Source organism: Montipora capricornis, chromosome 13 (assembly GCF_036669925.1).
Source record: "Montipora capricornis isolate CH-2021 chromosome 13, ASM3666992v2, whole genome shotgun sequence".
NCBI lineage: Eukaryota > Metazoa > Cnidaria > Anthozoa > Scleractinia > Acroporidae > Montipora > Montipora capricornis.
In genome coordinates, this window is record NC_090895.1 from 32450098 (window position 1) to 32474622 (window position 24525).

The window sequence follows — 24525 nt, forward strand, 5'->3', positions numbered from 1 at the left end:
GGAGGGGAATTTCCAAGAGCTTTTTGCTATAAGACTCTTGCTGTCAATCAAAATTTATAGCCATGATTTATTGTTCAACTCGAATTACAAAAGAGGGACACGACATGTAAAAAAAAATTAACAACCTATACATTACGGGCAGTTAGCTGAAGTTCAAACAAGAAAGGAGTCGCTGGAGCTTATATTGCGCTCTTTTTCATCTGTCTGGTGATACAATCATCAGTCTTGTTTCAAGGTAAGTGAAACGCTTTATTTGCTTCTGAGCAACTGGGATGATTTCTAAGATTTTTGTAACTTAGGGAAACGGGATTCTACCCCTTCGCGCTGCTTCGGTTGCATAGAAATATCAAAGAAGGCATACTTGTGTTGGCTTCCATAGAATTTTGCCAACGAACGATTCTTCAATATTCCCCCCTCAGAGCTGATGTAGCAATTTCTTCTGCTACCAGAGATTTATGCCACTATTCAGATGTCGCAATATAGAGAAAGGAAGTATCCTGACCAATGAAACGTTCGACAGGCAATTTAAATTCTTCAGCGTGCAATTTCTTATGAGTTAAATTGCGATTATCAACCTAGACTGATTCTTTATCCTCAGAATTCAACTGTCATGTTTTGGAAAGGACAAAGTTATAAGGTCTGAATATCATGCGTCTTTGGACACTATGTCTGAGATGGGCGAATTTAAGAATCGCACTCCTCGTGCAATATCATGGCTAACAAGTGATCCACAATTTATTATATCTGATTTTCTTACCAGCGATTATAGCACTATACACGTTGATCGTTATTAAACAATAAAAGATTAAATACCTTCTTCGAAATCCTTTTGAGTAGAGAAAGCATTTCTCTTACCTACAACGCTAACTGCGCTGGCAGTGGAATCTATTTTTTAAAAGTCTATTTTTTAAAAAAGTGTAAAGCCATTAAGTGATTGTACGATACTATGATACTGATCTCGATTATTTCTGCTACAGAGCTAAGATCTCGTCACTCCAATTTTTCGAATTGCTCTAAAGAAAAATTGGCTTAAAGTGAGCAGAACGGCTTTCACAATCAACAAATTGTAAACTGTCAATATTCTTAAAATGAAACATCCATTCTAGTGTCAAATTTTCCACAGTCCTTTGATCTGAGACAGTGAAATTAATTCCTGAGCAAGCAGTTTTATTTTTGTATCTTGAGTGGCTACTTCCATTTTTGAACTTCCCAGTCTTAACTTAAGACGAAGTATTGCTCGTTACTGCATTCTCCTTGGGTATCTAAGCAGAGTCACTTGATGACTGTTATCAAAACTTCAAATGCTGTCAAATAGAATTCAATTTTCTTCTTTTTGCAATTGTAAAACAGCGATATAATTAGTTTAGGGTTTATGTTTTAAAAGGGCACAGAAAACTGACTCGTTGAGTCTGATCTGTTTAATTGCATTTTTCATCATTGTTGGCCTGCATGCAGCACGCTGGTCATGGATAAGATTCCAGAAAAAAGGGCTTTGAGAATCGTAAGCAGATATGGTTATTGAGAAGATAGAGCTCATTTACAATGATGCCCTTCATTCTACATCAGGCAAAATCAGACAAATTCATTCTAAGATAAAAGAATATTTAATTATTCTTTGAATTTTTTATTACCATCAGGTAAAGTAAAGCTTACCACTTGATAAGTGATTTTTCACACTTTTCTCTTCTTCAGTTTGGTCCAAGACAAAGGGAAAATGTGTGCCAAAGGCGTGAATTAATATATATTCGCTTTTGCGCTGTGAAATTTAATTTCCCTAAGCCTTGGTTCCCTATGAAATCAAAGATCGCGCTCTTGTCGTATTTTAGAACGAACGTCCACTTTATTGAGGAGAAATCTCCTACTTGCCAATGATACATATCAAGAACTGACCATTAAAATGGTGGGATGCGGGACTCGATTCTGTGATCAAAGATTCGAATCCTAACACGTGCGTTCCAAGCGAGAGAGAATGATTGCCAGGTTACTAGTACATGATTCGTGTTCTAGAAATACAGAAATGGTAAGTAGTTCATGCAAATGAGTTTTTCCGTGATTGAGGAACCTAACTGGTCAACGAGACTTGCTATCGCAACTTATGAATTGCTGGTGATCTTATGACATATCTTTAACAAAGCGCCTTTCTCGTTTCGCACGACAGCCATCAAAGTATGATTTAACGAACTTGTTTGGCTTCCAACAGTGTAACGAACGTTAACCGTTTCTCTGTGTTCTTGTTTTTGGAATGTTTAACTCCTGCAGGTAACAATAAAGTCCTCGCCTTGCTTGTAAACAGCACAACATGAGGGGGGTGACAACCGGATTGAATTTCGGTTCCAATCTCTTTTGGTCTTTGTGATCTCTCCCTTGTGAAGAGTTTTCCAAAGCACTCCGTGGAGATTTCACTTAAAGATATTTTTTTTTTTTAACCTAACAGCACTTTTCTTTGTACTTTAGTTGTAAAGCAGGAAGATTATTCAGTAATTTCTGCCTGTCATGAAATTTCGTGTAACAGTCAGCGGTTTTTGTAAAGCTTGCATCAGCCGGTCGGCTACGTTATCAAACTGCGCGAGTGACTGTTACAACTGAAGCGTGCTAAACGGAAAGATAAGGGTTTTTTTAGCAATGACCAACACCTGTAGCCTACTCTTTTGCTCCATAGAAAGCAAAACAAAGAGATTCGCTTGTCCAGCTGTTGAATGCAGAAGAACCAACGGTTGTTCATTAGCTGCATATTAGCAACAACTTGTGAGATCTAATCAGACAAAAAAGCAACGATACTGGACTAGCGACATCACTGTGTTCAAATTAATTTTCATGCAAGCCTCTGCGTTACTTTAGTCATCGGTTCATTGCATTTCCAAGACGCCGCGATCTTGTCTTCGAGAAGATAACAATACTCGAGCGGCACGTGGCAAGTGTCCGAATCGATTGTGTGCGCGTGCCGCAGTTTATGATTGTATATCTAGTGAGCATAGAGCAAATCAACTAAACAACAATAGACAATAAGCAGTGACACACGCGCCATAAGCAAACCACGCTAGGTCCATAACAATAGGCGCTATTGTCTCATAAAGACGTAACTAGGACACAGTAGAAGCTTACACTCGCAGTGTCTCTTCAGGAGTTGGGTTGCCACGTACTTACTGCCTCAGATCCCTAGATATGGTTGGTTTCCACAAAACATAAAAGCTTTTTCATAAAGAGAGCTCGTAAACAAAGCTTTTTTAAAAAAGATTGCCTTTTCTGGCTGCTATTCAGTGCAGAGCTTGGATATTAAGGGGAGCACAACTCGCTGAATATTGTGCATATCTGATTCACTTGCAGACCTTGGAAGACGAACCATTTTTCAGCGGAGCCTTGAAGTACAGGATGCCTCGAGGACCAGGTAGATCAAATAACTGAGGTTATTTGCTTTCTTATATCTAGCGCGTAGCTACGTAATTAACACTTTCTGTGTGCCAATCTATAATTATCTAAAAAATAAGAATCAAGAGGCTGTTTAGTCGCATGGCAGTGCCTTAGGCATGCGACAATTAGCCCTGCAACCCAATGATAAGCGTTTCCATGATTCCATATCTTATTAATAGTGAAAACAAGTATTGAAACTGATACAAGGGCTGTTACAAAAATCCGTGAAGTCGTAAGATATTAATTAGACTGAAGCGAAATAATTCACATAACCGCCTGTAAAAAAGTCTAATTCACCAATGTATTTTAAAGAACTCTACGAAAGATTGTTATTGACAAGTTCACTGGCGAACACTAAATGCTTCTTTTTCGAGGACACTCGCTTGGCTGCTTTAGTGACACATTCGAGAGTGTCAATAAACTCCAAGACATAGCGAAGCCTTACAATCTTTCAAACACTGACGGATTTTGACAACGAACGTGAAGCAATGGTAGACAGGCATATCGTTAGCAAATAAAAAGGTCATTGGTACAATTCTGCCCTAATTTCGTTCTGATACGTAGAGTTTAAACACCAGAAAGCTCGATCCAGCAGGCGTTACCGTCCAAAACAATGTTTTGCTCATTTTAATAACTTCGAAACTTGAAAGCGGGTGCAATTGTTTCGGAAAAAGGAATCCCAAAAGATATAGGTGAATGAAGTCATGTGATTCACTTAGAATCATTAAATAGAGTTCTTATCATGTTGATATTACCAAAGACTTGTCAAATGCGACCAAAAGATCAAAGAAAACTTGTAGCAACTTAAGACGCTATTCTGAGCTAAAATGTAAATTAAGCATTTTTAAAAAGAGTAGCGCGTGCCACCAATTAACACACGCGTGTCTTTTGGTGCGAAGCGAGGCGAGACGAGAATTAACAATAGACAATATAAAAGAGCTTTCATTTACTCATTGTTGTCAAAAAATCGGCATGTGGCTCAAAGACCCTCCAAATCAATCTCGGAAATCGGATTCGCCAATTGAAGTGACAATTTGAGGGAATACTGATCGCTATATTAACGCAATATACGTTGGAGCAGGCAATTGTTTTTCCTCGATTTTTTTTACATTTATGAGCTTTAGAGGGTTAGTGGAATTTCATTTTTAAAAAAAAAGAATTGGAACGTTTGGAAAATGATAATTCTTATAAGCTCGTTAATTTGAATTCACGAGACTTGGAGCCCTAGCATATGTTAGTACTTTTAGCGAATTTCTGCTCAGCAAAGCCAATCAATCAATCAATCAATCAATCAATCAATCGTTTAATGTATCCAATAGCAGGTATAAACCTGAATTACAGGAAAGGTCAGAGACAGCAAACATATCTAGCATTGGTATTTAACAGTAACAAAGTTATTAAGACGAGCTGTGCGGCCTAAATTTGGGTAAACAGTTTTGTTCCCTGAACGGAGATTGTGATCGTGCTCCACGACAGTGGGCGAATAAAAAACTCTGAGAACTTCTTTAGCCTTAATGACAAACGACTTGCACGAATCTATCCTACGAACATACAGTGGGTCAAGCCCTGCTAAGTCGAGCGCATCATCTTCTTATTATAGTGTTAAATGTATAGTTTGCATTCCCAGTTAAATTTTCGGTTTGTGATGATTTGGCGAGCACGGAATGTCGGGCCATTGATGACGTTTCGCCAACAAACGCCTGCAAGTAAGTCATGGGTACTAATGACGTAAAGAGAGAGTATTGGGTTTCCTGTAGTTCGTTATGATTTGGGAGTGAAAATTTTAATAATCCGTGTGAATAAATCACTCATTAGGTTTCAATCCTTTCCTAAGCTCTTGTTTTTCCGGTAAGGGCGAAATATTTTAGTTGTAATCGTTTTCTTATGGGATTTAACTTCTGCAGGAGCAATAATTGTGAAATTAGAGCATTTCAGTTAGCATGAGCTGTGAAACACGATATTCAAAATATTATTGGGGTTTTAGCTTAATGTAATACAAGCATCTCTTTAATAGAAAGCGCAACGCAAAGCATTGAACACTTTTTAAGGCGCAAGCAACTTAAGTGCAAACTATTACTAGTAATATGAAAGGTAAAAGACAATTTTGAGGACGAAACGGCTTTTTTCATATGTTGTTTCAGTTTATCTGAAAAGAAAAAAAATTATGAAAGGAATATTTTCTTGGTTTGAATTAATTGAATACCTAAAGGGAGATAAATTTGGCAAAACTAAATTTTGTAAATATCAGTGTACACAGGCAACAGTGTATACATCGGCTTTTAACAATCATTTTATCTCTGTTGACGTAAAGCACAAGTTATTCCAGAAACTCAGCGTTGATCGTCGAAAATTAAATTTATTAAAAGAAAGTTTGATGGACTAATCTATTTCTTGAAACAAGAACAAGGACCATTTAAAGTTAAATTAACTCTGCTTGCATTGTCCTAATCTTCACAACCTGCTTTTAACTGGTGACTAACCGCATACATGGTAAAATCCTTTCTAAGCGGGGTTGAACCCTTTTTTACCTAGAGTAAACTGGTGATCCTCATTTTACCAGGGTTGAATATGGAATCCCCCATCCCCAAGCTCCAGTATCGGCTTCTGCGTTCGTACACTTACCCTTTCACCTCAACATTACAACGTAGTAAAGGAACAGAGAGCTATACTGTGCACTTACCCGTACTCGAACTCGAACCCTCCAGATCTGTAGTCCTGTGCCGTTACCGCTACACTACAATGACAAACATGCTCAACTCAACACAGTTCTTTTCATTGTTTACTTTTGTATAATAAATCAATTGATATCCATGTGTAATAACCAAAACTAATCCTAACCTGACCCCAATTTTTCTCTGGCTTAATTTAGGCTCCAAAAGTTTCTTCAATTCATATGGGTGTATGCGCGCATATTCAACCCACGTAAAACCGGATTCAAACTGAAAACGGATTTTACCGGCAACATATGCACCGGCATTGGTCTGAGAGAGACTCTTGTGTATTAAAATGTTGATAAACAGCAAACGAACAATCACTATATAGAATTTTGCGTAAAATGAACATGTCAACATGTATTTTTACAATAAATTTACGGTCAATCGAACGCGCCTTAAGTTACTGCAAAATCGTTTGAACGTTAACAAAGACAAAGTTTGAGTAAATTCAAGGCGACATGGTTTAAAATGTCCAATTCTTTTCCTCGAGTGTTCCACTGGTGTACAATAATTGCCATGCACAAATCATTTCATTTAAGTAGTTTCAATTACTGTGTCTTTAGCCTCAAAGCAAGATCCCCAATTGATATTTTACCAATCATACACAATTAATACAACTTTCAAGGATATAAAATCGACATTTCTCCCGTCTTTCTTATGAGTATTGTAGCAACTATCTAATAAGTAATAATTTTCTAATTTTGGAAGCTACAGGTGTTCGTGTACTATTAAAAATGCATTACAGTGCACCGCGCCTTACCGTGGCCACCCAACAAACTTTCCTATTTGACAACTGCATGTAAATACGTCAACTCAACAACTCACGCAACGATGTTCAACTTACATGTACAACCGTGAGAACTTTGCAAGGAGGCGTGACTGTCAAAATTCACACACGCTGATTGGTGGACCATTTAGAAAAGACTTTGTTAGGTGGCCACGGTAAGGCGTTTGGCACTGTAAAGAGTGCCTTATAATTATACTATGTTGGATTTTTTTTTATTTGTCATGTTTTTTAACATTCCAGGGCAGACAACAATGTACGGTTCGAGTGGTCATTACGTATCGCACAGCAAGCTGCAGTCTCCCCTAACGATCCAGTGGTAGGTATCTGAGTAAATTCGTAACGTAATTTCTTGTACCGTGTTAGAATTTTAAATTACCGTTAAAGGTAAAACAATGCTAAGTACAGACAATCGAATAATGCGCGCAAACAGTGTAGCAAAAGAAAAAACAAACTAAAGTGCTTAATTGCAGGAAAATCCCAGTCTAAATAGACGAGCAGCTAAAAACATGCGGAGCTAACTCTATCCAGTTTGTAAGCTACATTGATGTTTTTTTCTGTAGGTTTTGGTGTTGTTGTTGTAATTTCCTGCCATTAAGCACTTTAGTTTTCTTTGGCAGTGATTTCTTCTAGCTGGGCTTTCCCCTATTGCAGTTTTTTCACTGTTGCACAATTTGACAACTGCTAATAGAACATTCTTTTGAAGGGCTTCAACTCATTGTTTTTAATATCGATCTATTGGTCTAAAAAAGCATGACATGAACAGGCCATCGCTGCTTCACTAAAAATCGCACTGTATTGTACGCTTATCAAGTCAAACTCGTATGTTAAGGCCTTCTTCCACGGCATCAAAAATAGCTCAACATTTAAGTAGAGAGCTTGGGACAGTGATTTTGGTGTGATAACAAGGTTACAGTCCACCTTCTATTTGAATTAAGAGACTGAGGGTTCAAAAAATTTAAAATTAAGCTCTAGTGCCTGTTGACTGCCATTCACACGTGATAGATAATTTGGTCAGCCAACGCAGTGCGAAAGTTTAAAAAGAGCACACTGGTTCTTTTGTTTCTTAATACCTGCTGGCGCCATGTATCCCAACACTTTAACAAAGCATTACTTAATTTCTCGGCATAAAGCAGGTGAATGAACTGTCCTTGTAAAAATTAACACTCCCGCAAGATATTTTTATACACTGTTACGGGAAAAAAGAAAGAAAATGTACATACAAGAATAATAGAAGAAGCGAGTGATCAGTAAACGAATGATTTTTTCTTAATCTGAATTTCGCAAAAATCATGCTGTCAATAACAAGCAGGCGTATTTTGCAGAACTCCGAATGATAGTGCACGCTTTCAGTAAAAGTAGGTCTAAGCGCTGATTTTTAAAATGATTGCCGGGCTTTTAGTCATTGTTGCGTATATGTACAGTTATTTCCTTCAAATACCGATTTTAGAACATTCGGCGTTCTGCAAAATACCTCTGCCGCGCGATAACAAGACAAAGTTAACTTATATGAACGAACTTCGCAAATGATTTCAAATTGTCAGGTAGAATTTCTTCACATGTAAAACAAAAATTCTCTTCAATTATTTTCACAGGACAGAAAATACCCTTCCATCCCTTTTTTAAATATGCTTTTTACAAGAATTACGTACCATGACCAGTTTTTTGGTACGAAAACAGGGAGCAAATTTAATTCAAAACAAAGTAGCAAACAGTTTTCTAACAAAGAAAGAAGTTCAACAACGGTTTTTGGCTGTTTTCACCATCTAAAGAAAATTAGAAAAACCGCAATGATAATCAGAGAATTTGCCCGGAAATAGTGAAAAGAACCTTGGAAAAAAATGCATGAAAAACAATAATGATTAATTTGAATTGTTTTTTTCTAGGTTAAACGAAAATTATGAAGTTTCGGAAGGTGTTAGCTTGCCTCGAAGCGCTTTGTATTCACACTACTTGGACTTTTGTGAAAAGAACAACTTATCTCCTGTTAATGCTGCGAGTTTTGGCAAGGTAAGATAGCAGAGAAGAAAATCATGTTTACGCTCTTGGTGCCCGGAGATCTTATCCTTCGATTCTGCGGAAAAAGTTTGGGCCCATCAACCGGCCAGAGCCACTAAGAAACACTCTCTTGCGCTCAGACTGAGAGAAAAAAGAGATGCCGAATTTCTCAGGCGTTTAGATTGCAACACCAAGAGAACAAACGGTTTGTTTGTTTTCTTACTGAAGCCAACATATCCGCCGCGGCAAGAACTTCGCTTGCAAAGTCTTTGTGAATACTGGAATCCCGTAATAGATTTTATCATTCAAATAATACCTGCCGATCGTGGTTTTGCTACGGTGCTGTTTATTATACTTGACAATTTAAACCATTCCGAATGACCTTTCAAAAGAAAGGATCGTTTTGACTGATGCGGTGAATGCACCTGCAGGAAATATCAATTTGCGATAAACGATCAGCACCTTGCCAACATCAGAAAAGAAAGAAAGGCAACGAAAGACTTAACAAATTAGATAGACCAAAACTTGGCAGAATTTTAAACATATTTAAGACACATAATGATATAAAGCCAAATAATTTGACTTTGTGTTACAGATAATTCGACACACTTTTCCCAACTTGAAAACCCGAAGACTTGGAACACGTGGACAGTCGAAGTAAGTTTACACTCTTGGGTGTCATTGATCAAAAGCGTGGGTGTTACTTTTACAGGCTTTTGTGTTTTTCATTCAATATGGAAGAAAACGTCGAAAGAAGGACGGTTATCGAAATAGCATTACTGCTTTGTTGCTGTGCAAATGAAAACAACTCGGCTGTTTCTGAAAGTAAAGATAAAAACAAAAAGGGAAGCCGGTTGGTTTTTCTGCCAGCCTCCTCACACCACTATAAATGACAGAAGGGTACAAATCTTTGTTGCTCGTGATTAAGAACAGAAAAGGTTTAATTTATTTTCTCACCTCTTTCCCGAATCTTCCTGACAGGTAACAGTTTTTTGTCACAGTTTTAAGAAGCACATGGTTTCACAATGCCCGCCATTGTTGTAGTTCAGTTTAAAATGCATGTCAGATATCTTAGTAATTCCATGAACGTCGCCAAAGTATCAATAGACCTTTATTCAAGAATCTATCGACGCTTTAACCTAAGGGAAATGTTGTCTAAATAATATTTTACAGGTCTAGGGATTGCTGACATCATTTAGAGTACTATGCGAAGTAACCTGAAGCTCCTGGCAAATTCATGTTCGGCTTGTAATTGACATAAAAAAAAAAAATGATATACTAGCAACCATTTCTATAGTTCAAATTTCCATCGCAGCTGTTTTGATAACATGTGGTTCACTGGTGAACTTTATTTTTTGGCATTTCGTGGCTAACGCAAAAAAATGTGTTTCATAGACATAACGTTTGCAATAAAGTGACAGCACCAAGCTGTTATCAAACAAAATGGGAAGATCGCGATAATATTAATTTTGTAAGATGGCTTCTTGTAAAAAAGAACCTACTGGAAGAACAAATGTTTAGTCCCCGACATTTCTCTTTAAACGCAATGTACCCTGAGGGTACAACTGAGGGTCCCTCAGTTACGAGAGGGTTTCAGACTGCCAGTATTTACAACATAAACTTCTTTTCATGATCTTCCGCAGGTATCATTATTATGGAATCACAATAAAAGCTACTTCACCATATCATGATACTGTGTGTAATGCAGCTAGACAGAGTAACACTGGGTAAGCTTTAGTCACAATTTTATCTGTAAAATTTCAGTGAAAAATCGATTTTGAAAAACTGAGTTTTTCAACAAATTATAAAACCCGCAAATGTGGCCAATTTCAGCAAACAGGTGTCTCTTGAGGCACTGTATTTAAAATGTGAAAGGAGAATTTCTTTGAGTTTTTACTCCCTGAATTCGATCCAAACGCTCAATCGTCTTTTTAGCAGCCGGGTTCGTTCATAGGAATCTGTTCCTTGTCGGTTTTGACAAAAACTTGAACTTCATTGAATTTAACAGTTTCAGCCAATCATATAGCAAGAATGACGTAGAAGAGAGACACCAGGGGAGCGGACCTCACAAAGGCCCTCAGGGAAACGGAACATACGTGGCAGCGGCCCCAGGAGGGACTCTATTGCCTGACTTCCCCAAGCCCAGCAAACTGACCTTACCTGAAGATGTGCCTCATGAAAAGGTATAAGAGGAACTATTTTTAGTTGCATTAAGTCAGAGCCTAATGTGCATTTATGTCACAGAGACGCTTTAACTCCTTGAACAAGAAAACTTATGTATCAAACAAATCTACTTTATTACAGGTCAAGACCTTCCTCATCATGTACCGCGCTCACTGTCAGAGAATATTGGACACCATTCTTCGCGCGAACTTCGGAGAGGTATGCCAATACAAAAAACGTGATAGAATCATATTGAATTCTCAGTCCTCGGTAGGCAAACATATAGTGAATATAGTTTGCTGCATAATGCTACTGTAACTGCATCGATGTCTTAACTTTAGTAAAACAATTCTCTCGAAAATTTCGACGAAACTACTGTCCATGGAAGACAGAAAAAGTCCACTTCGGGTTGCAGTTTGTCGTTTAACGGCTGAAGTCTTTGCTTTAGCTTTCAAATTTTGCTTTGATGCAAACACCCGGTTTAACGTCTCTTCTGTCTCTGGTAAAACACCTCCGGACCTTTCGGCGCGGCAAATTGGAGGTGTAAACAATCTCAGACTGGGAATGTTTACTGACCTTTTTCATCATTTATTTTTCTTAGGTTCAGAATTTCTTGGTTCATTTCTGGCAAGGTATGCCGAGTCACATGTTGGAGGTGTTGGGTTGCAATGAGGTGGTGGAGCTTATTGGTCAGTGTGATAGCATTTTGTACAAGGCAATCAGCGGAGTTCTTATTCCAGGCACCCTTCAGCCTTTACCAGCAAGGTATGAGTGAGTTCGTGCTGAGTAATCTCGACTAGAGAAGGAAACTCGCACGAATTCTAAATTAATACCTTTTTGAATTAATTTCTCTCCATCATCTAGGCCAGGGACATTTGTAACTTTGATTTTTCCGGTTGATTTCGAAAGATGTTTCTATCTTTCAGCCGTTTTTTGTTTTTTACCTTTTCTTTCTCTTTACGCGGTCTTACTATTTAGAGCTCTAATCTTGTCTCATGCGCGCTTGACTCCCTTCTTTCTATCCCTTCCCCTTAGCTTTTTTTGTCGGAACCCTTGTTTTCAGCTTTTGCGATCTCTAATCTTCTCGCTTTGATGTCAAAAGCTCGCCTTATAATTTTTCGGCTAAACGAAAAGCACGTCACCGATTGCCCTGATGACTACATAGTTCGCAATGACGTCACATTTACACGATAACAACAACTCTGAATATTTGTTCTCCTGCTAACCAAAAAATTATTTCTTTCTTTCTTTCTCTTTTCATTTCAGTTTGACCCAAGCGATTCGTCAGTTTGCCCAGCAGCTAGATGAATGGCTGATAGAATCGTTGTCTCATTTGCCGGAACCATTACAAAAGAAAAAACTTGCAGGTTAGAGAAAATATTGATTTGCTGTATAATAATTCACTCAAATCATCTTGTAATTGAAAATTGATTTCCTAACCTGTAACTCAAATATATTTCAGTCTTGCACATCATTTGAGGAACTAATTCAGTGTTTTTTAAGTGAGCGCAGTTAAACTTAGCAGATTGGATTTTTCTGTATCTACCCGCCAGACTGGTGATGCCTTTGAATGATTGCAAATGAAAGATGAACCATCGTCTTCTTTTATTTTCAGTTGCCAAGAACTTCTCTCATTCTCTGAGAAGACAAACGTCTCTGACCCATCTCGCTCAGGTATGCAAAACGATATTTAACCATTCTTTCTCAATGGCAGTGTTTCTTTCGCATTCTTTCGAATTTGTAAAACAACATTTTTTCGTAATTAGGCCGCACGCACAGTACTCCACAGCGCAGAGCCTGTGTCACAAATGCTCAACGACTGGAAGCAAATTGACTTCGAAGGCATTACCCGACAGGCATTGTGGACATTCAATAATGAGATGGAGGACGAGTGGGAACTCATCTATGATCGTAAGCAGAATCTCTTTTTGTCTTGTTTTACTTGTTTGCTTGGGATAAAAAGTGGAAAAGGATTAGTCTAGACCACCATTTTTACGGGTCTCACTTTCATCAACAGATTTCAAAGAGTTTACTCAGCTTCTGGAACAACAGGCTACTATTGATCAGTATGCCGAGTGGGCATCTAGTATGGTCAACCGCTGTATTTCAAAGGTAAGTACTACTGAAATGCCTTTTGCAAGTGAAATCGTATAAGTCTTCAGGAACTGAAGTGAGTTTTCCCAGCAATCTCGTTCCCAGGGCTTTTCGCTATCCGCCCGTCCTGCTCTCCGCGATGAAAAGCCCTGGGAACGACGTTGTTTCCCCAGGAGTCATGGTTCGTGGTTTCCGTTAACGTCTGCAACTGCTTGGAGTCATTAAACAACAAGAGCCCGACAGCACGGCATTATCAAACACTGCACCAAGTTAAATGCATTTTTTCCTGTAAATCAACCAACTGAAAGTCACTTATCCCGAAAGCCAGAACTGCGCTTCTCTGCCTCTCTCACCCATTTTTCTCCAAGTTAAGTCAGGCAATTTAAAAAGATTTCGTCACGTTAGTCCCAACTAAAGGATTAACAAACGGCTAGTTAATGTCGCAACTGGCGCGGCCATTAACAGACCTTAACTTATAGTATACTTATAGTATACTACACAGTTCCTTAAACCTAAAAAATCTTTTTTCTTCTTTAGCAAGTGGAGAAGACAGGAAAAACTTTCAAGGAGTGTTCACGTCATTTCCTGCTCAAGTGGTCGTTTTTTAGCGTGAAAATTGTACGTGAGCTGACGCTTCACAGTGCACACAGCTTTGGTGAGTAACTTTATGAGCTTTTTTTCCCTGACACAATTTTCTCCTGAACGGAGAAAACAACATCACGGTTACAATTTACTATAACTTGAACCATAGTTAATCGAGGGACCGGTTATGAAACCTTAGAACTTTCAAAAGCGAGAACAATGTTGTTGCAATCGATGTTGAATTGACCGTGACCCTGCACAATCTTTTGTTTTCGCTTCGCAAATTAGTTGCGCATAATTTAATCGAAGGATTTGATTGGTTATCTTCTCGAAAAAAGGTGTGTTTTGTGCAGGGTCAATGCCAAAAATACGGACAAAAACATGAAACAAAGGAACTTGTCCAGTTTCATAACCATCGCCATGCATTAACTATGCTTGAACAGCTTATTTCAACTTCAAAGTTAATGAGCCACGAGTGGTTTTGCTTATAAGTTGACCAAGCATCACAGCCACAATCTTTAATATTCTTTTCGCTATGACACTTAACAATGTTTCCTAACTTTTCGTCATTTAATCGCAGGCTCGTTTCACCTTTTGCACATGCTCCTTGAGGATTACATTCTTTACACCGTTGAAAACCACAACAATGCAGACGAACAGTTGACGCAGTCTACCGTTTGTGCTACCAAGGAAACAAACTTTGCGCAAGGTTAGTTCCTCTCTTTGATCACAGATTTCATGTCGAGGAGGAAAAAGTGATTGACTGATTGATTGATTGATCTGATTGACAATTGGCCGGTGAACCCATTTTAGCTGGCTCTAACTTTTGAAAGAGGACTTCCCTTAACGATAAATAACCCTTCAAGAATCTGCTACCTGCTAACAAAAAATTGTTTCGTTCCTACTTGGTCATGAAAGTCTGTGTGTCTGTGTAAAGCAGTTCTAAAAATTTTACATCTTCTTTCAGGTGACGTCAAGGAAGACATGGATATTGATGTAGCGAGACCGAGACCAACAAGCGTTCGGAAGTCAGGATCGCGAAAACATTCAAGTTCATCATCAGTAGGATCTCTTAGAAGCCCTCGAGAAGTGGTCGCTCAAAGGAGCCCCGCACAGACACCAACAATGATGCGTTCCTCTTACCACGATATGTCCCCTCATGCGATGACGCCCATGACACCCACTACGCCAACAAATAACAACAATAACATCAGTAAATACTCCATGATACCGGAACCGGGACATTTTCTGTACCCTTCCCCCGGTGATTATGGTACCCGATATGGTTACACCTCTGCACCGGGAAACCCGATGACCTCTGTAAATCATGGAAGCAGCTACTCTGCAACTGGCACCAGTGACGCTGCTATTGGAATGGGCGACTTTGACATGTCAAGCAGTTATACAACAGATGGAACAAGTTACACTATAGTTCGCTCCAAAAACAGCATGGCCGATTCAAGCTACGCGGTCATGACGCCTGCTCCCAACATTCCAGGCTACGAGTACAGAGGTGTATCTCCAATTGATCAATTCAAGCATTACTCACAGTACCCACCGAATGAAAGAAGCTACCCTTCATCCTACATGTTCCCTGCAAGCGCTGTGGCCTCAAATACTATGTATCCGATCTCAGGAGTTAGCGGAGGTCCCAGTGAAAGGTATTATCCGGATGTATTGGAGGAATTCGTTGACATGCAAGCCGCAATGCATCATGGAATACCAAGCCGGCCTGTGAGATCTCAGTACAGTTATGCACCAGCAATTTTGAGCAATTAGGTACGCTGTATTAGGACTAGATGAGGTGATACCTCGAAACTAAAATAACAATTTTTTTTTTTGGTCTAAGCTTACATCTAATTATCCTTCCATCTGGTGCATTGTGGATACCAAGTGTTTGCAAATGGAACAAAGCAAAGCTTAAATTTTTACTCAAATTTCAAATTTAAATCTGTTGTCATGCTTTGAGAGAACAGTGCTTGATAATTGTAAGTATACTTTTCATTGGATTCTCACTGAACCTTTACCTGCGATGAGGTGTTCTTTATTGCCCTTCGCCGATCCTCGCTTTCATTGAGGCTAAATAAATGCTGCTGTTTCACCCCTATCTGAGAAAGCAAAGGAGTAATAGCGAGCTCGTTTGTGGACAAATAGGTTGGTCAGAACTTTCTCAAAGCGTCTAAGAGACCGCGAGTGGGCCAAAGCAATCAAATCAATCTTAACCAAGAACAACATAGCGTCATCAGCATTTTGATTTTAAATTTCATCCTTTAGCTTATTACTGTAAATAAAGAGTTCTTATATTGAATTGATATCACGTTTATAGCCGGGGGTTGGGGAATTACTAGCAGTTCATCGTTTGTGTTGTAGATAGCTTTGACGATGTATAAAGGTGTAAAATAAAAATAAGTATACAAATACGTTCATTAAATTACTGAATATCTTGGTGAAAGATGGTGACATGTTATCATAGGTGCAAAGAGAAAATGGGTAATAAAATTGTGAAGCTTATTCAATTAATTATTAGTTTGATTTATCACAACACTCAAAGGTGTAATGTTATAGGCCGGCTTTTTTATGTTTAACCCAACAATAACGATGAAGATGATGATTACGATGAGGATGAAGAAAAGAATCTTCATTGTTATGATTACAGTCATCTAAAATCGGTTCTCAAAAGGAGATGTGATGATTCTCTAAGGTAATCTACTGAGGCAAGAAAAGCTGCACCTTTTTTCGAGAAGATAACCAATCAAATCCTTCGATTAAATTATGCGCAACTAATTTGCGAACCCGTGCGAAGCGAAAACAAAAGATTGTGCAGGGTCACGGTCAATTCAACACCGATTGCAACAACATTGTTCTCGCTTTTGAAAGTTCTAAGGTTTCATAACCAGTCCCTCGATTAACTATGATTGAAATTATGTTTTTATAGATTCCCTGTTTCAGATGAATTTGCGAAAGCTTGCCTATAGGCAATTGCGCTTATTCTATTTTCGAATTTGCGTAACTTGCGAATTTTGTTTGAAGTTTAAGTGTTGTATTAGTGTTCTTCAGAAGTGCTAGTATTCTCTTGCACTAGCCATCAGCGAACTCCCCCTTAAAACATCCTCAGTTTCTTGTATGAAGAATGGATACGCCGAATGTTGGTACACTTAAAGAGCAACGTTAATCAATTGTGTTGAGCATTGATGACAAGGTTTACATGCCAGGTCATGGCAGGCAATCATTTAATGTTCATTCAGCAAAATTAGAAAGCTTAAAAAAACTTATCTTCGAACATGGCACCAGGCCTTATTAGCCATTGAATTTTTCATTTTTATTTTAAGAACAAGCAACCATCACGCAAAACTGCCGATGCGTGGGCTGGCGTTGTTGGTTCGATTGAAATATCCTAGAGAATGTATAATTGAACGTATCTACTCACATAACGTATGACTGAGTTACACAGGTGATACATATATTTATACACTTTATACATATCTTATACGTAACAGCATCATGGGCTTGGGCAAATCTGTGTCTCAAATTCAGGTCTTTCAATAAACGTTTTAAAATCTTCATCACCACTTGTGTTTTGGCAAATTGGGTTGACCTTTGGACAATGTTTTGTTTCTGCAATCGGCGTCAAAATTGTTGAGACACTCTTATCTCAAGCTCGGTGCGAAAAGGGCCCCCTCCCCTGCACCCCCGGGACAATGTTGTGTTTTTTTCTGTTTTCTACGCGGAGCCTTGTCGCCAGCGGTACAACATTGATTAGGGTGGAGAGGGAGGGGTATCACGGAAAAGTACTTTTTGGACAGGTTTTCTTTGCAAACAATGAATGTGTCGTTGCCAGTGTGCTCTGTTGCAACTGTCTCAACTACTACCACTAACCATCATCACAACCAATCACATTACTTTTCCAACTACCAATCACAAACACAGACCAGAGCATCACTATATCCGTTTGAATTTCCAATCATCACTTGACTCTGCGTGAAGGTGATTCCCGCTAAGGTTGTTGAAACGTCAGTCACTGCCAACAATCCTTCTCACGGCTCTTTTCACCGGAACAATCAAATTCCATTGAGGTATGAAACTCCTCGGTTCAAACCACGTTCTATTAAAGGTCCACCTTCAAACGACAGGCTTTTCGACCATGTGTTTTTGTTATGGAAATAATCCATTTCCGAGTTGCTGCATGCCTCAGTTTCAAAGCGGGACCCGGTGCACAACCATTCAAATGAAAATGAGTTGCGTATTCTTATGAAAATCACCAAGACTCGCTTTGAACCCGAGACAAACATCAACTCGGAAATGGCCTTTTGGGCATTGCTTATCGTAGCGATCTGATTGGATGAATTTCAGCTTTGACGGGATTTTCATGCAATGCCTGTTGGGAGTTTTCATCTGACGTCACGGCGGCCATGTTGGTGTAGAGAACAATGCAGTAAAATGTCTCCTGGGAATTTGACTCTATTCTGATGCAAAACTTGTGGAACCATTTTCTATTGTTTTGTACACCAAGATGGCCGTCTCATCACGTGGATGAAAACCAAGGGTAGGGTGAACGTGGCCGGTTTTAAACTCAATTTTCTTTGTTTACCACATCAGTGATAGACAAAAGGATCCAAAAGTTCTCCATTTGCCGTCACGTTAAGGAAGCAATGCCCGGAATATTAGAGTGCAGACAACTAGATCACAGGAAAAGCGGTACGAGCAGTACCGACTGGATTGAATTAAAATGCATCACACTTGCGAAACACAAAGTGATACGGTTGCACATGGGCAGAAAATGTCTCACACGTCCGCAACTCAAGGCAATACTGTAAACCACGTTTTCCTGCTCCAGAGAAGTGATTCAAAATGGCAGTAAAATTATCTTCTTTTCCAAACGAAGTCAAAAGATCTTGAAGTGGGTCTATGTGTTCCTTCGCCTCGTCGTTCCCTTGATAGGTGTGACATTGAACACTCAAGATCAGCGAGTCTGTTTAAAAACTCTTCTCTTTGTCTTTTTAACTCTTCTATAAGCTTATCTCTATCCCTTTCAAGTGTAGCAATCCTATCTTCCATCTTGGCGAAAGTTCTGCTCTTAACTGGCCTCGGTTCACTGTCAGCGCAGTTTTCTTCAGTTCTCGTGTGTTTGTTTGTCAGCAACGTGCTTGTCCGTTTCTTGTCGTTCTCCAGTCGTTGTTTTGCGATGCTCTCAATTTTCGTCTTGATCTCGGGATATTCATCGAGCACTTCCATGAGATCGTGTTTTGACAAGCAAAATAACTCTGAGTAGCCAACGGAGCGCACCGAGGCGGTCCGACGATTTCCAGCGGCGCTCATACATAACACACTAATTTCGCCGAAGTAACTTCCGGCCTCTAACACGGCATAGACTTTGGTGCCCGTCTCTGATACCACCTCTAACTTGCCCCTATTAACAATGTACATTTCTCGACCCACTTCGCCTTTCCTGCAGACGTAATCCCCTGTGAAATATAAAGTTATGATTAATAACAAAAATCAGATTCCCATTTTGTCACATGACATCATCGAGCAAGATGATCAGCGGGACCCTTTGTGTAGGAACTCCATGTAAACGACCTACAATAGCTCACGAGCAGTCCAGTAGCTCAATGGTTAGGGCCACCCTAGCTCCTGTGGTATGAATGTAATAAGCGAACTAACTTTCTCTTTCACATGTCTCTTCGCCCATTGCCATGCAACAAGCATATAAGGTTAACACGTATTCTGTACCTAAATTGGGGAATGCCCATTCTGTTATTTAGATATAGAAAACTTATAATCAAAATAAGTAGTATTTTGAATCTGTAGTTGCCTGAAATTGGTTTGCCTGTGCAAATAAAGGTACGTTGGGAAATCAACATGGCGTGCGATCTTCTCGTGTTGTAGGTGCTTCCGAGCCATCCAGGCATTATCAGGCATTACAGTATCTAAGGGCGCGTTCAATTGACCCTATTCCGGAATAAGAATACGTGGAGTGATGATTAAAACGGTATGTTTGGCGCGTTTCGAAGCAGCAAGGATAGTAAAAATTTGTTTAAAATAGCATTTTAGCAGATCTTGAACAGTTTTAATATGAATTCCCGCAAAAACGAAGGATCTCTAAGTTCTATTCCATGTATTCCTATTCTGGAATACGGTCAATCGAACGCGCCCTAAATGTGTTTACAGAATATTCACTGTGTGATTTAGGTACAAAATACCCAGACAGAATACCGAACCAAATGGAGAGCCAAGTGCAGCGAAGCATTTCGTGCAGAAGAGAAAAAACTTAACGCTGAAACCGACGCGGAAAGAGCCAAGAGGAAGGGTTCCACCCGGCGGATCTAAAACACAGGTCACATTCCACAGGTAAGTCGTTGCAGGTCATTGTTTTACCTTTTTAAAAGTGACCCAAAACCCTCAATTTGGCTAACCCTAGGCCTAAAAACCCTAATGAGGACTAGGGTTAGTCAAATTGAGGGTTAGGGTTACTTTCCAAAAGGTAATGACCTGCAATGACCTGCAACGAGTGACCTGTGGAATGTGACCTGTGTTTTAGACCCGCCGGGCTCCACCAACTGCTTGAGTTCACGTTTTCATTTTTGCATCCGCTGTTACTGGATCGGGCGTGCGCGGAGTCATCACAGGAAATTTTCTGCCAGTCATATTTTAAGGTACTAGTCACAGATTTTGTCGTACGACTGCCTCCAAGACAGATTAACGTAAATTTGAACTATATTGGGAAGTTAAAGGAGTATACGTACGACATGAAAGCTGCTTTTGTTTTGGCTGTAACCCTCGTGAATTATGCATTTTACAGAGGGTTAATTTAATTGTAAAACAGGTGATCAACACAATTTTAGTTTTAGAAGCTATCTTAACATTTTGATATGAATTAAAGCATGTTATCAAATAACAACAACAACAACAACTACTATAGCATTTATTTTTATGGTGGTAGAGGAATAAGAAATATTAGCAGCTGATGTGACCGTGCCGCAAAAGTAAATAACATTCACTTGAGTTACCTGAACTTGATTCTCACCGAAATTACTCTTGAGATTGATACAATGTAGTTTAGTTTCCTACCTGGTGAAAAAAGCTGAGCACGAAGTCGCAAGACCAGCTCGCTCAAAAACCCCGCCTCACAATCTTGAAAGATGGCGACCTTTCTTAATGAATCCAAGTGTACATGAATGGCTAATTCTGCCCGGAGTTTGTCCGGTAAAGAACGGAGAAGCTCTTCCTCATCCGGGTGCTTTTTGTTCATCCACAAGTAATCGAACCATTTGATTACTCTCTGCTGTAAATGCTGCGGGATCTTATGAAAACGCATGTAGGCTTTAATCCCGTCCATCTTGTTTTGAAAGTCCACTTTGCCAGCGTTTTGGTTCGTGACAATATTACCAACGTTTCCAACGATGGTAGCAAATAAAAGGACTCCTAGAACGTTTAAATGCAATGATCAGAATAGTTTACAGTTACTACAGTTAAACCCAAAAATTGGTAACAGACGCAGGCTAACAATGAGCAAATTCAGTTATAAAACTTGATAAAAACACTGTCGAATAAGAAACGATTTGCAAAAACAAAACTAAATCTGTTTTATCATCAGGCGTTTTACTCAGCCAGTCATTATTTAGCTCTTGTTAACCGAGCAGGAGGTCTGTATGGGAGAATCTTGACCGAGGTCGTGAGTACAGACCGAATGCAGTGAGGTCTGTACACACGAAAGAGGTTAATAAGATGTTTATTATATGGCAAACAAGAACAATTTAATTCGTTTAATGTAACTGGCTTGTACTAACTGACATTTTGCTTGCGAAAGGCGATGAGTGGCGATGAGCTGAACTTAATTCTGTCAAAGTTTGCTCGTCATCCTCTCTTTTGTCATCACGCTATTTGGCACTTCCATAAATAAATATTTGTAGAAGAAAATACTCAATGTTTTTGCATTTTAGTTTGCATCTTTTCACCACAAAACATTACCGGTCTAGATGCCGGTCTAGATGGGAAAATCTAGACCGCGGTCAATATCGATTTTAGCCAATCAAATTCGTGAATTTTGTAGTTTCCAGTCCTCGCGAGACAGAGCCATATAATAACATGCCAATATAAAACTCTGGCACTATTTCGCTACTTTTCTTGAATAGCATGTCCCACTGGGTTCCTTATTTTTGCAGGTTCAGCAGGCAGACAACGCACAAATATAAACGAAGTATAGGTTTATGCCGAACTTACCTATTAAGTAATCGAGAGTTACAATGATAAATTCCACATTTGTGTGAGGTGGCGGTACTTCCCCAATGGTGGTCAGCGTTAGAGTTGACCAATAAAAAGAATAAATGTATTTCCGTGTGAGTGACTCGTGCGTTGCATTTAAGTTACCGATGATTCCCGGGTACACCCAATTGTCTGTACCGAACCCAATGTTTCTAGATACTATGAAATATATACAAGCGTTCCAATGAATTATCACAAGAATGAACTGCATCAGGGAGGCCAGTCTAAACATGTTCGGGTAACTGGTCCGGCTCTCTGTGCGATCAAGAAATCTCCAGAAACGGTGGTACTTTATCAGGCGATTCATGCGTACTGCGGGCTCGCGCTCGATGAAAATGTACAGAATGTCCAGCGGTATGATTGAGGCTGCGTCCAAATAAAACGCTGATGTACGTAAGTAATGTCGCCGCATTTTTTGAATGTCTTTTTGCATAATACCGTCTTCCATATAACCCGTCCGTGAACTGACAAATAAGTCAAGAATATAAATAATATCGCACAAATAGTCTATGGTCATCCAGATGATCTCATGTCTTTTGTGAATTTCCGGAAATGAACTTCGTAATATTAGCACCCATGAATTATAAACAACTGCAATGGAGACAATCATCAACCAGTAATACAGTCTGTCACCTTGGAATAAGAAAATAACAAAGAGAGCAATTAAGGCGAAAACAAAGATGGTAATTACAAGCATACACAATATCTAAAATTTCCCCGACAAACGTCATCTCAGCACAGTTTCCTGACAGAGTTATTTCTACATTCTTTTCTACTAGCAGTTTAGCTATGGCCAGGACATCTTGTTGAGTCTCCGCATAAAGATTCTTTGACTCGGGCCATTCAAAGTCAATAAGAATAAAACACAAACAGCGGTTACAAACTTTTGCTTGAACTGCATAACATTTATAAACTTTTAACGTTTCGTATGTTGCAACATACATCATCAGAAGTTATTATCTTTTGTGTTTAGTCTTCTTGAATCTCTCCATACATTAAGGAACGGACGCGGTCAGTTGTTTGAATTAGTGACCGTTAGTCGCTATTGAGTTTTGCTTGTGAATGGTAGCCTTCCGTTAAAGTGATCACTAAACCTAGAGCTATCGTTAACTTTCAGTGCATTCAGTTCCTATATTATTATTTTAGTTACAGTGTTTAAGATAATAGGAGATTCCAAAAACGTAACCATTAATGCTAAAACTATTGAAATGTACGATCTGATCTGCTGATTTTAGCTGCCTTATATTAAAACTGGCAAATGCGACTGCTAAGTTGAATTATTTGTACTCCCAAATTTTACGTGCGTGCACCGATAAGGAAATTCGCTGATGTCTTTATAATTGAATGTTTGCCGACGAGGATCGAAAGCGTTTCACAAGGAGTAGTTAGCGTGCGCGCATCAAGACATGCGCGTGACTCGAAACTATATCGGTGGTTTAATCCGTCTACGACGCAGGCTAGGTGTAGTCTACTTGAGAAAAAAAACACACCACATTCTGCTTCAACTAATTGAAGCGGGGCTATTTCAGTGAGCGCGACGAAAATTACAATATTATGAGTATAAACTTGTCAATTATCTATCGCTCGTTTCGAGGGCAATGGCGGAAGAATATTCTAAAAAAAAAACAATCTCGTTATTGCAGGCTCGCGGCAGGATTTGAAATAGCAGTTCATTCGCGCACAGTTCCATGAGCCAGAAATGCCAGAGACACCACCTAGCGGATAGATTGAACATCAAGAAAAAAAAAGAGGAAAGTTTGACATGATAAAATTAAATATATTATTTTCTTTGAGCAAACACCTTATTTACCATGGGAGGATTCAGCAATAACCGTGCGAAATCACCAAAAGCACTCAGTAAACAGAATAAACCCCCATCAAATATCGTACTTTTTTTTTTTTTTTTCAAGACTGTAACTTTTACCTTGTATTCGGTTTCACGGACAGCTTAATATTATTTGTAATGTTCTATTTGCCGAATATCGCATTTTCTGATTCGGTTTACACATCAAAACACCCCCTTGGCAAAACCAAGACCGCGCGTAGCTGTCAAAAATGAACTCATTAAAACAAGATCTTCGTGACTAAATTTAAATTGAAAAAGAAGGGGGTAAATGTCTTTTTGTACTGAAATGGTAAGAAATTTGCTTTGCAAATTTTCTCTCCATAGCTAACCACAATGTTCGTGATACAATAAATTAGGGTCGCCATTTGTATTCTTATCTTTGTAATAAAGGCCCAAAATCTCAACATATTTATTATCTATAGAACATTAAAACATGGCTTTCGCCGCATGTGACTACACGTATACGTTTGGAAAAGCTATAAGTATGGGGTAAATATTCGCCTTTACCAGAGAAGAAAATATGGCGTCCATATTGTCCACTTGGACAATGGGAAAATCTTCCACAATGATTTACTTATTCTCGATCTTGCTTCTAGAGCCAATAAATGCAAGGGATAACGAGGAGCAACAACATTTGACCTTGGATGTATTAAAACACTAGAAAGAGGGAAGAG

General features: G+C 39.1%; 2 protein-coding genes across 7 annotated transcripts in view; one reads left to right on the forward strand and one right to left on the reverse strand.

The window, feature by feature from the left end:
• LOC138029046 (regulatory factor X 4-like) lies at nucleotides 1-16260 on the forward strand. Of its 2 annotated transcripts, none has more exons than XM_068876719.1 (16): nucleotides 1-235; nucleotides 3325-3385; nucleotides 7150-7225; nucleotides 8793-8916; nucleotides 9500-9561; nucleotides 10548-10631; nucleotides 10913-11087; nucleotides 11209-11286; nucleotides 11669-11832; nucleotides 12334-12434; nucleotides 12683-12741; nucleotides 12834-12978; nucleotides 13085-13179; nucleotides 13699-13816; nucleotides 14324-14452; nucleotides 14711-16260. In XM_068876719.1, the coding sequence occupies exons 2-16, from the start codon at nucleotides 3370-3372 to the stop codon at nucleotides 15520-15522; spliced, it is 2238 nt and encodes a 745-aa protein (XP_068732820.1). In that variant the 5' UTR covers nucleotides 1-235; nucleotides 3325-3369; the 3' UTR covers nucleotides 15523-16260. The 2 variants fall into 2 exon arrangements, with proteins under 2 accessions (XP_068732820.1, XP_068732818.1); XM_068876717.1 differs by lacking the exon at nucleotides 1-235 and adding an exon at nucleotides 1395-3165.
• Nucleotides 15157-24525, reverse strand: part of LOC138029048 (cyclic nucleotide-gated channel alpha-3-like) — a 17056-nt gene continuing 7687 nt past the window's right edge. For all 5 annotated transcript variants that reach the window (XM_068876724.1, XM_068876720.1, XM_068876722.1 and 2 more), the window contains exons 3-5: nucleotides 21964-22638; nucleotides 20812-21165; nucleotides 15157-19205 (exon numbers count right to left, since the gene is read on the reverse strand). In XM_068876724.1, the coding sequence (XP_068732825.1) occupies nucleotides 18604-19205; nucleotides 20812-21165; nucleotides 21964-22638 (1631 nt within the window). In that variant the 3' untranslated portion in view covers nucleotides 15157-18603. The remainder of the gene's footprint in view (nucleotides 19206-20811; nucleotides 21166-21963; nucleotides 22639-24525) is intronic.